The sequence below is a fragment of the Panthera onca genome, chromosome A1 (genome assembly GCF_046562875.1).
Source record: "Panthera onca isolate mPanOnc1 chromosome A1, mPanOnc1 haplotype 2, whole genome shotgun sequence".
Lineage (NCBI taxonomy): Eukaryota > Metazoa > Chordata > Mammalia > Carnivora > Felidae > Panthera > Panthera onca.
In genome coordinates, this window is record NC_138339.1 from 239,004,090 (window position 1) to 239,016,515 (window position 12,426).

Sequence of the window (12,426 nt, forward strand, 5' to 3'; positions counted from 1 at the left end):
TAAACTAACATACTTTTATTAGCAAACATGTTGTTATTAACTAGGATAGAAAGTGAACATATTTTCTGTAGAGGCTCCTTGTTAGTGAAAAAGAGAAATTGTGTAATTTATTCAACAGCCCAAATACTGAGCTTAAGAGCTACGATTATGGGCTGCTTCCACATCTTGGCTGTTAAAAACAATGCTGCCATAAACATAGGGGTGCTTCTGACAAGAACTTTTAAAATAACTGAGAATTACGTATTTGGAAAATAAAAATTAAAAATATGCAACAACAACAATAAAACAACAGCATAACGATTTACATACCTATCTTCATTTTTGGCTTCCAAAGGAGGAGCAGGGCCCCTTGACTGACCAAGGGGGTCAAATGCAGAGCCTGAGACACAATTCAAGAGTTCATAGTGAACTTGTGACACAGCATAATTGAAGAAAACATAAAAACTTGCACCAGTTATTTAATCTACCTATTTATTAAATGGTTTAAGTTACCTATTTATTAAATGGCCAGGACATTTTATTATGCCTATGTAAGTATTTTATGTATCAAGAAATTGGTGAGATTTTTTTATATACATAAAACCATGTGAATAAAATGTGAAAACAAAAATGAGCGAACACTTGTCAGTGTTCACTTCTCCCCTACAGTAATCTATCCTCTTGTGAGCTCTGAATTATCAATCATGTGAGTAATGACTTGCTATTGGGTTCTTAATTTTCTCTGTTGGTATACTATACATTAATTTTTTCATAATAATTTCATTTTTAAATTATGACTTAACTTACATCTTTAAGCATTGTTTTCACCTACGATTTTTTAACTGAGCTCTAACTTATATAAAATAACTTATACACTTTTTAGTTTTTAAAAAAATGCACATATTTTGATGTACAATTCAGTACATTTTGACAAATCCCATGCCAGTATAACCACTCTTCCAATTAAGATGCAGAACATTTTCATTACCCCTTTCCTTTCTTAATGGTACTGAAGAATGACACACCTTGCAATCAACGGTATGTCAGGCTTCCTTTAAAACGGTAGTAACGTTTACACATAGAAAATAACAAAGTGAAAATACCTGAAAACAATTATTAGAAGAGATCATGTAACAAACCTCTTACAGCTGCTTTGGTAAAACCAGCTGCTCTCACTGCTGTCATTGGTCTAGTAACTCCATCCTTGAAAGAAAAACAGTCATTTAAAAAGTATTCTTAAATAAGATTTACCTCTTATTTGTAGTTCTGCACAAGTACATACATTAAAGTAGTCTTAATTTTTAAGATTTTTTCATTACTACCTGCTTATTCCTCCCCTCTGCCTATCCATGTCAGTCCTGTCTCTATTTTGCCTTTCCTCTACAACATTTCAATTCCTTGCTTTAACTGGGCTTACTCCTAGTTTGAAAAGAAATACTCATGGATTTTTATGTAGGATCTTATGTAAGTTATACAGGTTATCAGCTGGCTACTCCTCTACTTTTGTTGGCCTCCTATATGCCTATGAGAGAAATTTCAGGAATTGTTGTTAAGTGATAGCATAGGAAAAATGGGACCCAGAGTTACCACACAAGCCAATTATCAGTCCTATGTCCACTCCCCAGTGGAATTTCATTTGAGACCTGAGTAAATCCAAAGAGATTTTACCTCCAAAGATTTTGAAGAGGCCAACCTTTAGCCCATAATTTAAAGAATCCGGGTCATTATGTAAGAAACACTTTCTTTAACATTTTAAAATAATGTAATAAAAAAAAGTTGGTAAGAATATTCTAAGTCATAAGAGAGGCCCAAAATGAACAAGCACATGACAGAGATACCTGAATAGCCCCTGTCATTGGTCTTCCCATCGATGATGCCAGGGATGTCTTGGACTAGTAAACAGAAAACTAAATTAAAATGGTTCCAAAAAATATCTACATTTAATTTTATAAAAACCAAGTTATAAAAGTTTCCTTCATAATTTTTTTTCCTCATTCTATTGGCAAGTAAACTTAATTTTTTCCATTTATAACCTGAAGATATAAGATTAAACAATAAAAGTCTAAAACAAGCTTCCGTGAAGCACAACCCTCAGCCTGAAATACAGCTACACCCCACTGGTCTGCACACTGTCTACGGCGGCTTCCGCACTACAAACACAGAGGCTGGTAACTGCAATAGGGACTATCTGACCCGCAAAGCCTAAATTGCCTGGCTCTTCACGGAAAAGGTTTGCAGTCTCCTGTTCTAAAACACCACCAAAAAAAAAATCAAATTTATGAGTAATACATGCTTAGGCTGATTAATAAGAGCATGTTTCATTTGACACACACTTACATTATGTGTGTGACTGCTTTCCCTATTCATCTAGAGGAACAGTATAAAGTCAAGTTTCCTGGACCTCTAGCTAGGTACTAAAACCATTTTTCTGACCCCTAAGAAATATTACAATAAGGACTAGGAAATGCTATTCCACCTCATTCTTCCATTTTTCTCCCATTCCCCTTTTATTGCATGTATGCTAACATCCAAATTTGGGCAAGACCTAAAAATTTTCCTTTATGGATTTTTATATACCATCTTTCCTCTGAAAATCTCAAATAAAAGACCCAAATATATGCTTCTGAAGTTTTTTTCAAACTTCATGTTTTTCATGTATTAATTGGTAGGTTTAAAAAAATTATAAACATCATTACATTTATATAACACTTAACTCCACATAAAATATGAATGGAATACACGAGACTTGGTAATATTACACAGAAAATGAAAGGAAGTCAATCAATAAACATAAGGTTTACAAATAAGAAATGATAAGAAAATATTTTCTGATAAATTTACAATCAAAATGACTAGATAGTAAAGCTATTAATCAAATTAGACTTTCACAATGTTTGTAACTATCCGAAATGGAAAACATACCTGGGTCATGGACTGAAAAGATAGCCAAAATTATGTAGAAGTGCCTAAAGTCAACTTACGGATGAGAAAAAGCACCTTAATATTTTTAGCTTAAGAAAACCTACCCCATATCCAGTAGCTACAGGTCTAGTAACTGCTGTGCTTGGTATTTTAGCAGTTATCTTGGGGAGGAAAAAAGACATAATTAATGGAATTCAGATTAAGCTACACAATTGAAAACTAAAAAAGCAATGGGAAATACAGACTCATCAGTAAAGAAGTAGTATATAATATTTAGGATAACTTCCCTTTAATTATCCTAAATATTAAGGGGCCTAGGTATTTTAAAGTATTAAGAGGGAGACTTATTCTAGAATTCATTTTAAAGGAAAAAGGGGGCTTTAGAATGACCTGAGGCACCAACGCGAAAGATTAGTGTTCATGGTTGTATCTATCATTCATTATGCATACTTATTACTGCCAGCCACTAGGCCTAACAAAATACATACGACTTGGCATCAGAGGATCTGGGTTTGATTCTCAGCTCTCCTACTACCAGCTGTTTTTATTCGTATCTTTATGAAGCTAAATTTTCTTATCTCTGAAATAAGGATATCTTGATCACAAAATTATACTTGGAATCAAATAGGGCCATGTAGGTGGAAATGTTCTATGCATGTTAGTTGTTAAGCATATTTGTTTGAAGTATTTGGTTAAAACATCGTTAGTAGAAGAGCTCTACTTCTGGCTATGATGGACTGTGTTTTAAACAACTTTCCCAATAAGAACAACTAAAAAAGCAGGGGACAAAAATATTTTTAGGAAAAATCAATTTGAATACATTAGAAAACCAAGAAGGAAGTGAAAAATTACAAGGTCCCAAGATAAGGAAAAGGGAAGGCTTGAGAGGTACTCCTGCATTTAAGCCTGCTTTTCTCCAACAGGCATCTGCTTAATTCAGAGGCATGGCTGAGAAGCTGAACACAGCTCTCCACAGACTTACAGGTCTGAAGAGATAAAACACTGGAGCCCTGGTAATCCTCCAGGCTTCAGACTGTGACCTCAAAAGGCTACACTCTACAACTGAAAAGTAAATGAGAAGTACACTACCTCTCATAAACACTGACGTCCAACTTAGAATCATCCCAAACTTAACTGAATTAGGGTGAGCCAGCACTCCTAGTGCCTCTAGGGCTATATGCAAAAGTAAATTCTCTAATGAAAGATAAGATCATCTAGAGCTGTGCTATCCAACAGAACTTTCCTATAGTGATGAAAATGTTCTATATCTGCCCTGTCTGATAAGATAGCTATTAGCCACATGTGGCTGTTGAGCATTCGAAATGTGTTTGGTATAATAAGGATCTGAATTTTTATATTTTATTTTAAATCATTTAAATGTAAATAGCCACATGTAGCTAGTAGTTATCATACTGGACAGCTCAGACATACAGCCTTGAATTATCTCTGAATTTTTTCATTTACACTGCCTGGCACTGAATCAAAAACAACCAGACAGGGGAGCCTGGCTGGCTGAGTGAGTGGAGTGTGCAGCTCTCAGGGTTGTGAGTTTAAGCCCTGTGTTAGATATAGAGACTACTTAAAAATAAAATCTTAAAAACAACAACAAAAAACAACCAGACTTACAGGAGGCAAGACTACCTAACTAAAAGCCAAGAGAACAAAAGAACAAAAACTCAGAAAAGGATATATATAATGGAAATGTCAGATACAGACTTTAACATAACTATGCTTCTTAATATGATCAATGAATTAAAAGATAAGACACAATTTCAGCAGAGAATTGGAAACTATAAAAAAGGAATAAATAGAAATTACAGAACTGAAAAATTGCTAAAAAGTGTAAAATTCTGGCATTGTCTAGGAAGTAGTAAAATACAAAGTTATATTAGATTTTAATAATTTGAAGATAAGTAGTGTAATCTTTAGGAAAACACTAAAAGAATGGTTAAAGAATGTAAATTCCCAAGATAACATTGGGGGGAAATGGAATAATAAAAAACAAACAAAAGAAGGCAAGAAATGAGAGAGATGATATATAAAAGAGGCAGGAAAAAACAAAAAGCAAATAAAACAATAAATTAAAACCACATCAGTAATTTCATTAAATATAAATGGACTAAATACTTCACTAAAAGACTAAGATTCTCAGACTGCATTTCAAAAACAGAACTCAGTTACATTCTGCTAATGAGAAATACATCTTAAATATATGGATGGAAAAGTTGAAAGCAAAGAGATGGGAAAGACATATCATGCAAATGCTAGATAAAAAAGAGCTTGAGTAGCCATATTAATATTTGGCAAAAGAGACAAACAGTATTACTAGAGATAGGATATTTCAAAAACAATAAAAGGCTCAATTTATACTGAAAATATAATAATTCTAAATATTTTTTCTCCAAATAAAGCAAAACCCTAAAAAAAGAAATAAATCCACATAGTGTAAATTTTGACATCTTTCTAATAGAACTAGTAGCCTCCCCAACCCCCAAAATCAGTAAAAATACAGAACTCTTAAACACAATCATTAACAAACTTGACCTGACATATCTTAGAAAATGCTGAAAAGAAAGGATATGGGTCTCAGCAATTTTTTCCATGAGAACAAACTGAAGGAAAGAGACTATTATTCTTCTAACTACTTACTAATGACTAAATCCATGTTCTTTTTTTTTTTAAGCATAAGATTGATCTCTTCAGATAGAGTAGATTCAACAGTCTCTTCCTTTATTTGCTTTACACCCTCATCTGCAATGCCTTTCCTCCCATATCTTAAGATCAGTCTTAATTGTAAATACCCTTTAATATTCAACTGTAAATTTAAATTCTAAGCATCCTTGTCTGATTGTCCCAACTAGTGACAAATAATCTCTTTGACATCCCATAGCAATTTGCACTTTTTTTTGTACAATGCTTATTACATGATGCTTTGAACATATGTATCCATTTTATTTCCCTCCCTAAGATTATAAAGTCCTTTGGAACTAGTTAGAATTTTATCCCACGAGTAAACTAATACCTTTCACATAGAAGTTATACAATTTCTCTCTGTTTAACATAATAAGTAGACTGTGATGAAAATACCATTCAATAGGAGGTCAAGAGACTTAATCTCTAAGCCAGCTATGGCTAGCTGTGAGACTCTTGGCCTCTCTAGGCTTCAGTTTTCTCATCTATAAAATAAGGATCCCTAACGTCACTTCTAAACATCACTGAAAGGCCAGCATGGTAAAATTATCACTTGATGTCTGATACCTGAAATCACTAACTGAAGAAAATGTTTGCTTATTTACTAAGTCATGGAATAAAGACTTATGAAGCAGCTACAGTAGCGAAGAAAAGAACACTGTATAAGACAGTCAGCTTCTTCAAAAAGCTTATAGCCTAGTCATTAGCTTACTGAAAGAACATATGATTTTTTTTCCATGATGAAGGTAACCTTAAAATTAAAACACTGATTATGAAATGTGTAGTCAAGAATTAATTTTATCCAAGGAGAGGTCTGGCTCTGCTCTTGGCTACTGGCAGTGATCTCTAAGCCCTTGGAATGTCCTGCCTGATATGTATTTCTTTGTTTGCCTAGGGGCTTTGGCCACCAGAAAACTGAACAATGTGATTTATGATGGGAGCTTTGGGACAACATATTATCAGTTTTAACTTCCAGAGGTATTAGTCCAAATTTCCAGAAGGGGCTGGAGACTAAACGTCAGCCATGTTAACAATATGTGATAGAGTCCTAGTAAAAACCCTGGATACCAAAGTTGTGAGTGGTCTTCCCTAGTTGGCAATATTCTTTCCGTAAGTACTGTCATCACACAGATTGGCCAGGAGGAGTTAATGTCATGCAGGATTCCACACAAAAAGAATGACCAGATGTTCTACGTTTCGATCCCCCAGCCTCTGTCCTATATGTCACTTTCCTTTGCAGATTTTAACTGTATCCTTCCCCTGTAATAAGTCATGAATATAATAGCCTTCAGTGAGTTCTGTGAGCCCTTTCAAAGAATAATTGAACCTGAAGGTGGTTTTGGGAATCCCCTAAACTTGCAGTTGGTATCAGAAATGAGAATTGTCCAGGGATGGCTGGGTGGCTCAATCAGTTAAGCATCTGACTCGATTTCAGCTCAGGTCATGATCTCATGGTTCATTAGATCAAGCCCTGTGTCGGGTTCTGTGCTGACCACGGGGAGCCTGCTTGGGATTCGCACTTTCTCTCTCTCTCTCTGCCCCTTTCCCTCCTGAACGCTTTCTTTCTCGCTCTCGAAATAGATAAATAAACTTGAGAAAAAAAAAAAAAGCGAAAATAGTCTTGTAGAGCACACAGTCCTCTGTGTCCTCTAACTGTATAGTTGGCAAACCTCATTGCAGGGAACTACACTAAATTCACTTACATAAATGTGATGGGAAAGCTACTCACAAGATAATTTCCACTGTAAGTGGTTGTTTAATACTAATAACTTATTTTTGTTAATAATACACATGACAGAGAGGAAAGAGAGAAAGTAACAAAGTGAGGCAAGATGAAAGCAAAAGGACACTTCATGTAAAGCAGAGAGGTTGCTATACATCAGAGTTTCTCAACTTTGGTACCACTGACCTTTCACCACATAATTTTTATGGGGGGGGGGGTACCCTGTGAATTATATAATGTTTAGCAGCATCTCTGCCTGCTACCCAGTAGATGCCAGTGGCACTCACCCAAGTTGTTATGACCAAAAATATCTCCAGGCCAAATGTCCCTTGGGATAGTTGTAGAGGACTGAGATCCACTGCTATATAGTAGTGAGCAAGTGGGGAAGAGTAGTTCAAAAAAAGGAATATTAGGCATAGAACATTAGGGATAGAACTTTCTGTTCTTTGCTATTTTACTTTGTGCCAACCTTGTTTATTTTCAACTACAAAAAAAAGCTTGACAGATTTCATGCACTGCAGAAGGCCAGATGCCTATGCTTTGCATGACACATAAATTTTAATAACACTATTGAAAAAATCACTCTAGCAATTTATGCATTGGTAAAACATTAATTAACTAACTGAAGGGCATTAATCCAAGGAAGGAGTAATTTGTAAACTAAGCGCCAGTGTTTTGGAGGATCAATATTTATGTAACTTTAAAAATCAGAAAGGCAAATATTTTTTAAACAATGAGTATTTTAGGTAAATATATTCCAATGCCTTACATAACTAATAATATTTATATTCTCAAGAGTATAAAGAAACTTTTTGATCTAAAATACTTTAAAATTCACTTACTGGATATACTGAAAGCTACAAAACACTGCAGAAAGAAACTAAAGAAGACACAAATAAAAAAGTCATCCCATGTTGAAGGACTAGAAAACTTAATTATTGTTATGATGTCAATACTACTCAAAGCAGTCTACAGATTCAATGCAATTGCTACCAAAATATCAATGTCCATTTTTTAAGAAATAGAAAATTCATCCTGAAATTCATTTGATTACAAAGCTACTATATGTAAACAGTGTGGTACTGGCATAAACACAAACAGACCAATGGGACAGAATAAAAAGTGCAGGAAAAAAACCTTCCATATGGTCAAGTGATCTTCCATAAGCGTGCAAAGACCACATAATAGGGAAAGGTCAGTCTCCCCAACATATGGTGCTGGGAAAGCTGGATATCTGCTTGCAAAAGGATGAAATTAGAGCCAACACACAAAAAATTAACTCAAAATGGATTAAAGGTCTAAATATAAAACCTAAAACTACAAAACTCCCAGAAAGCATAGCGGAAAAATTTCATAACGTTGGACAGAGCAATGATTTGTTGGAATTGATGCCCAAAGCACAGGCAACAAAAGTGAAGCTATAAAAATGGGGCTACATCAAACTTAAAAAATTTCGTGCGTCAAAGGACATAATCAACAGAACGCAAAGGCAAACTACAAAATGGGAGACAATAATGTGCAAATCATATATCTGATAAGGGGTTAATATCCAGAATATATCAACACCTACAACTCAACAACAAAAAAATCAGGATAACCCAGTTAAAAAATGGGCAAAGGACTTGAAGAGACATCTCCTCAAAGATGATATACAAATGGCCAAGAAGCCTACAAAAAGATACTCAACATCACTAATCATAGGAGAAATGAAATCAAAATCAAGAATCACTGCATGCCCATTAAAACTGCTACTATCACAACAATAGAAAGTAAGTGTTAGTGAGGATGCAGAGAAACTGGAACCCTGTTACTGTTAGCAGGATTATAAAATGGTGCAACTGCTATGGAAACAGTATGGAGGTTCCTCAAAACATTCAAAACAGAATTACTGTGGGACCAGCAATCCGACTTCTGGGTATACATCCGAAGAACTAAAAACAGGGTTGCGAAGACACATCTGCCTACCTATGTTGACAGCAGCACTATTCATAAGAGCCCAGAGGTAGGAGTACCCACGTGTTCATGGAACACAGTATGATATACACACGTAGGATTATTAGCCTTAAAAAGGAAGGAAATCCTGTCACATCCCACAACACAGATGAACCTTGAAGACATTATGCTAAGTGAACTAAGCCAGTCACAAAAAAGACAAAGACTGCAGAATTCCACTTATATGAGGTACCTAAAGTAGTTGAATTCCTAAAGGCAGAAGGTAGAAAGACAGCTGCCACAGGCTAGAGGGAGAATGCACAGTTCTGTTTAATCGGTATAGAGTTTCAGTTTGGGGAGATAAAAAACTCCTGGAGATCTGTCTCACAAGAATGAGAATATATTTAACATACTGAACCATGATTTAAAAATGGTTACAAAGGGGAGGGATTCAGGAAGATGGTGGCAGAGTAAGAGGACCCTAGGCTCGCTTTGTCCCACAAACACAAGATAACTGTCAAATCATCCTAAATACTCCAGAAACTGACCTGAAAACTAGCAGAACAAGCTCCACAACTAAAGGTAGGGAAGAGGCCACATCAAAGAAGGCAGAAGTGTGGAGATGCAGTTTGGGAGAGAAAGGGAGGATGGAGGGATGGAGGGACAGTGGTCACTGCTGTGGGAAAGGAGCTGTGGGGGCAGAGAAGGGTAAGAGACAGACTAACACAGAGGGGAGTGCTTGGGGAAAACGAATTCCCATAGAAATTGGCTTGGAAAGCAAGAAGGGCCAAATTTCATGACTTCTGGCAGCAGCAGGGCTTAAAGCCGGAGTCTTAAAAGTTAGCAGGCTTGGCTAGCATAGAGCCGGGAGGACACTGCGCTGTTCTTGGAGAGAGGGCGGGTAAACAACCTGTGGACACGAGGCATGGAAAGAGTGATCTGAAGGGTGCCTGGGGCACACAGTGGGGAGGTTATTCAGTCATCTCAGAGTGTACTCCAGAGAGACAGTGCTCACAGAGAGGCTCTTCTGGGAACAAATACACCGGCTGTTGCCATTTCCTTCCCTAGCCCGTTGGCATAAACATAGGGCCACCTGTAGGAACCAGCACAGCACAGACATTTGGTACTTAACGTTCCTACACTAAGCCTTGCCCCCCACACTCCTATAAAACTGCATTTCGTAGTCAGGCTGTGTAAGATGCATCACCACAGACCCCTCCCCCCAGAAGACTGGCCCAAACCCCTGTCAACACTCCCTGATGTCCCTGGTCTCCCAACCAGGGAGTTTGTTTTTGTCTTTTTGGTTTTTTTAATAGCTATAATTCCATTTAATCCTTAGTTTACACTCAAATTTAAAGCAGGGACAAAGACCAATAGTGCCATTTTATAAGGGTATGAGTGACACCAAAAAATTAAGAAATTTGGCCAAACTTAAACAGTCGGTCAATTGGTTAAGTCCCTGTTCTCCCGACCCCCACCCCAGCATTCTTTCCATTATGCCAGCCCTTATCCTTACTAGTTCTATTCTTTCTTTTTAATTGAGGTATAATTGACATATAACATCATATGTGTTTCAAGAGTACAACATGACAAAATATATATTTGTATATACTACCATCAGTCTGGTTAGCATTCCTCACCAGACATAGTTACAAAACATTTTTTTTTTTCTTGGGATGAAAATGTTTAAGATCTAGAACAATATTAATTCTGAAGATTAGGTTTGGTTGCAAGTGATAGGAAAACCAAAAAAGTAGTGGTTTAAATAAGACAGAATTGGATAATTTCTTCGCTATCCTCAATACCTGGCTTTTCAAGATGACTGCTCAGGTTCCAGTCATGTTCCAGCCAACAATAAGGAAGATGAGGGACAGAACACATTTTTCCCCTTTAAGGACATTTCCTAGAAATCATACAGGACACATTTGCTAAATTCCACTGGCCAGAATTTAATGACATGCCCTTAGTTAGCTTCAAGGGAGGCTAGAACCAACCAGGGAGTTTTGCAGAATCTCGATTCCAGCCGTAGTAGTGTCAGGTCTCACTTTAGAAACAGAGCAGAGCACGCCCTGTTAAAACTCACGACATTCAGGCCAGGGACAAAAACTGACCTCAACAGGCAAAGAGAGCCTCTGTAAATGGCCAGTGTGAAGGATAAAGCAGCCAGGACACAACAGAAGTGCACACATCACACACTGGAAACACTTCCAGAAGTGTCCGGGTCTGGGGAACAAGGGAAGCTACACAGCAAGGCATTACAGGACCTCTTCTTTGTAAGGTCATTACCCTCAAGAATAGGAGACATAGCTGACGTTCCTAACACACAGAAACAGGCACAGAGACTTAGACAAAATGAAAACACAGAGGAATTCATCTCGAATAAAAGAACAGAACAAGGCCATGGCCAGAGATCTAAGCAAAACAGGTATAAGTCATATGCTTGACAGAGAATTTAAAGCAATGATCATAAAGATACTCAACTGGGCTTCAGAAAAGGGTATAAGAAATGAATGAGACCCTTAACATGAGATAAAAAATTACACACCAGAGCTAAAAGGTACAATAAACGAGGGGCACCTGGGTGGCTCAGTCGGTTACGCATCTGACTTTGGCTCAAGTCATGATCTCGCAGTTCACAGGTTTGAGCCCCGCATCAGGCTCTGTGCTGACAGCTTAGAGCCTGGAGCCTGCTTCGGATTCTCTGTCTCCCTCTCTCTCTGTCCCTACCCACCCCCCCCCCAACCGGCCCCCTCTCCCCGCTCGCACTCTGTCTCTCTCTCTAAAATAAACATTAAATTTTTTTTTTTTTTTAAGGTACAATAAATGAAATGAGAAACACGTTTGATAGAAGGAACAGCAGACTGGAAGAAGCACAGAAAATAAATTAATGACCTAGAAGACCAAGTAGTAGAAAGTAATCAAGCCAAACAAAAGAGAGAAAAAAGAATGATGCGAAACAATAATAGACTTAAGGAGCTCAGTGACTCCACTAAACATAACATTTGTATTAAAGGAGTCCCATAGGAAGAAGAAAGTAAAAAAGGGGGCAGAAAATTTATGTGAAGAAATAAAGCAGAAAGTTTCCCTAATTTGGGGAAGGAACCAGATATCCAGATCCAAGAGGCACGGAAAACCCCCATCAAAACTGACAAAAGCAGACCCACACCAAAACATATTGT

At 36.9% G+C, this 12,426-nt stretch overlaps 1 protein-coding gene across 7 annotated transcripts in view; it reads right to left on the reverse strand.

Moving 5' to 3' along the window:
- The window catches only part of IFT88 (intraflagellar transport 88), a 131,086-nt gene that overhangs the window by 103,392 nt on the left and 15,268 nt on the right, over positions 1 to 12,426 (reverse strand). For 4 of the 7 annotated variants that reach the window (XM_060637581.3, XM_060637580.3, XM_060637586.3 and 1 more), the window contains 4 exons: positions 3,006 to 3,062; positions 1,818 to 1,871; positions 1,119 to 1,182; positions 310 to 379 (listed from right to left, as the gene is read on the reverse strand). In XM_060637581.3, coding sequence (XP_060493564.1) covers positions 310 to 379; positions 1,119 to 1,182; positions 1,818 to 1,871; positions 3,006 to 3,062 — 245 coding nt within the window. The remainder of the gene's footprint in view (positions 1 to 309; positions 380 to 1,118; positions 1,183 to 1,817; positions 1,872 to 3,005; positions 3,063 to 12,426) is intronic. The other 3 variants (XM_078448587.2, XM_078448737.2, XM_060637587.3) reach the window with 1 other exon arrangement.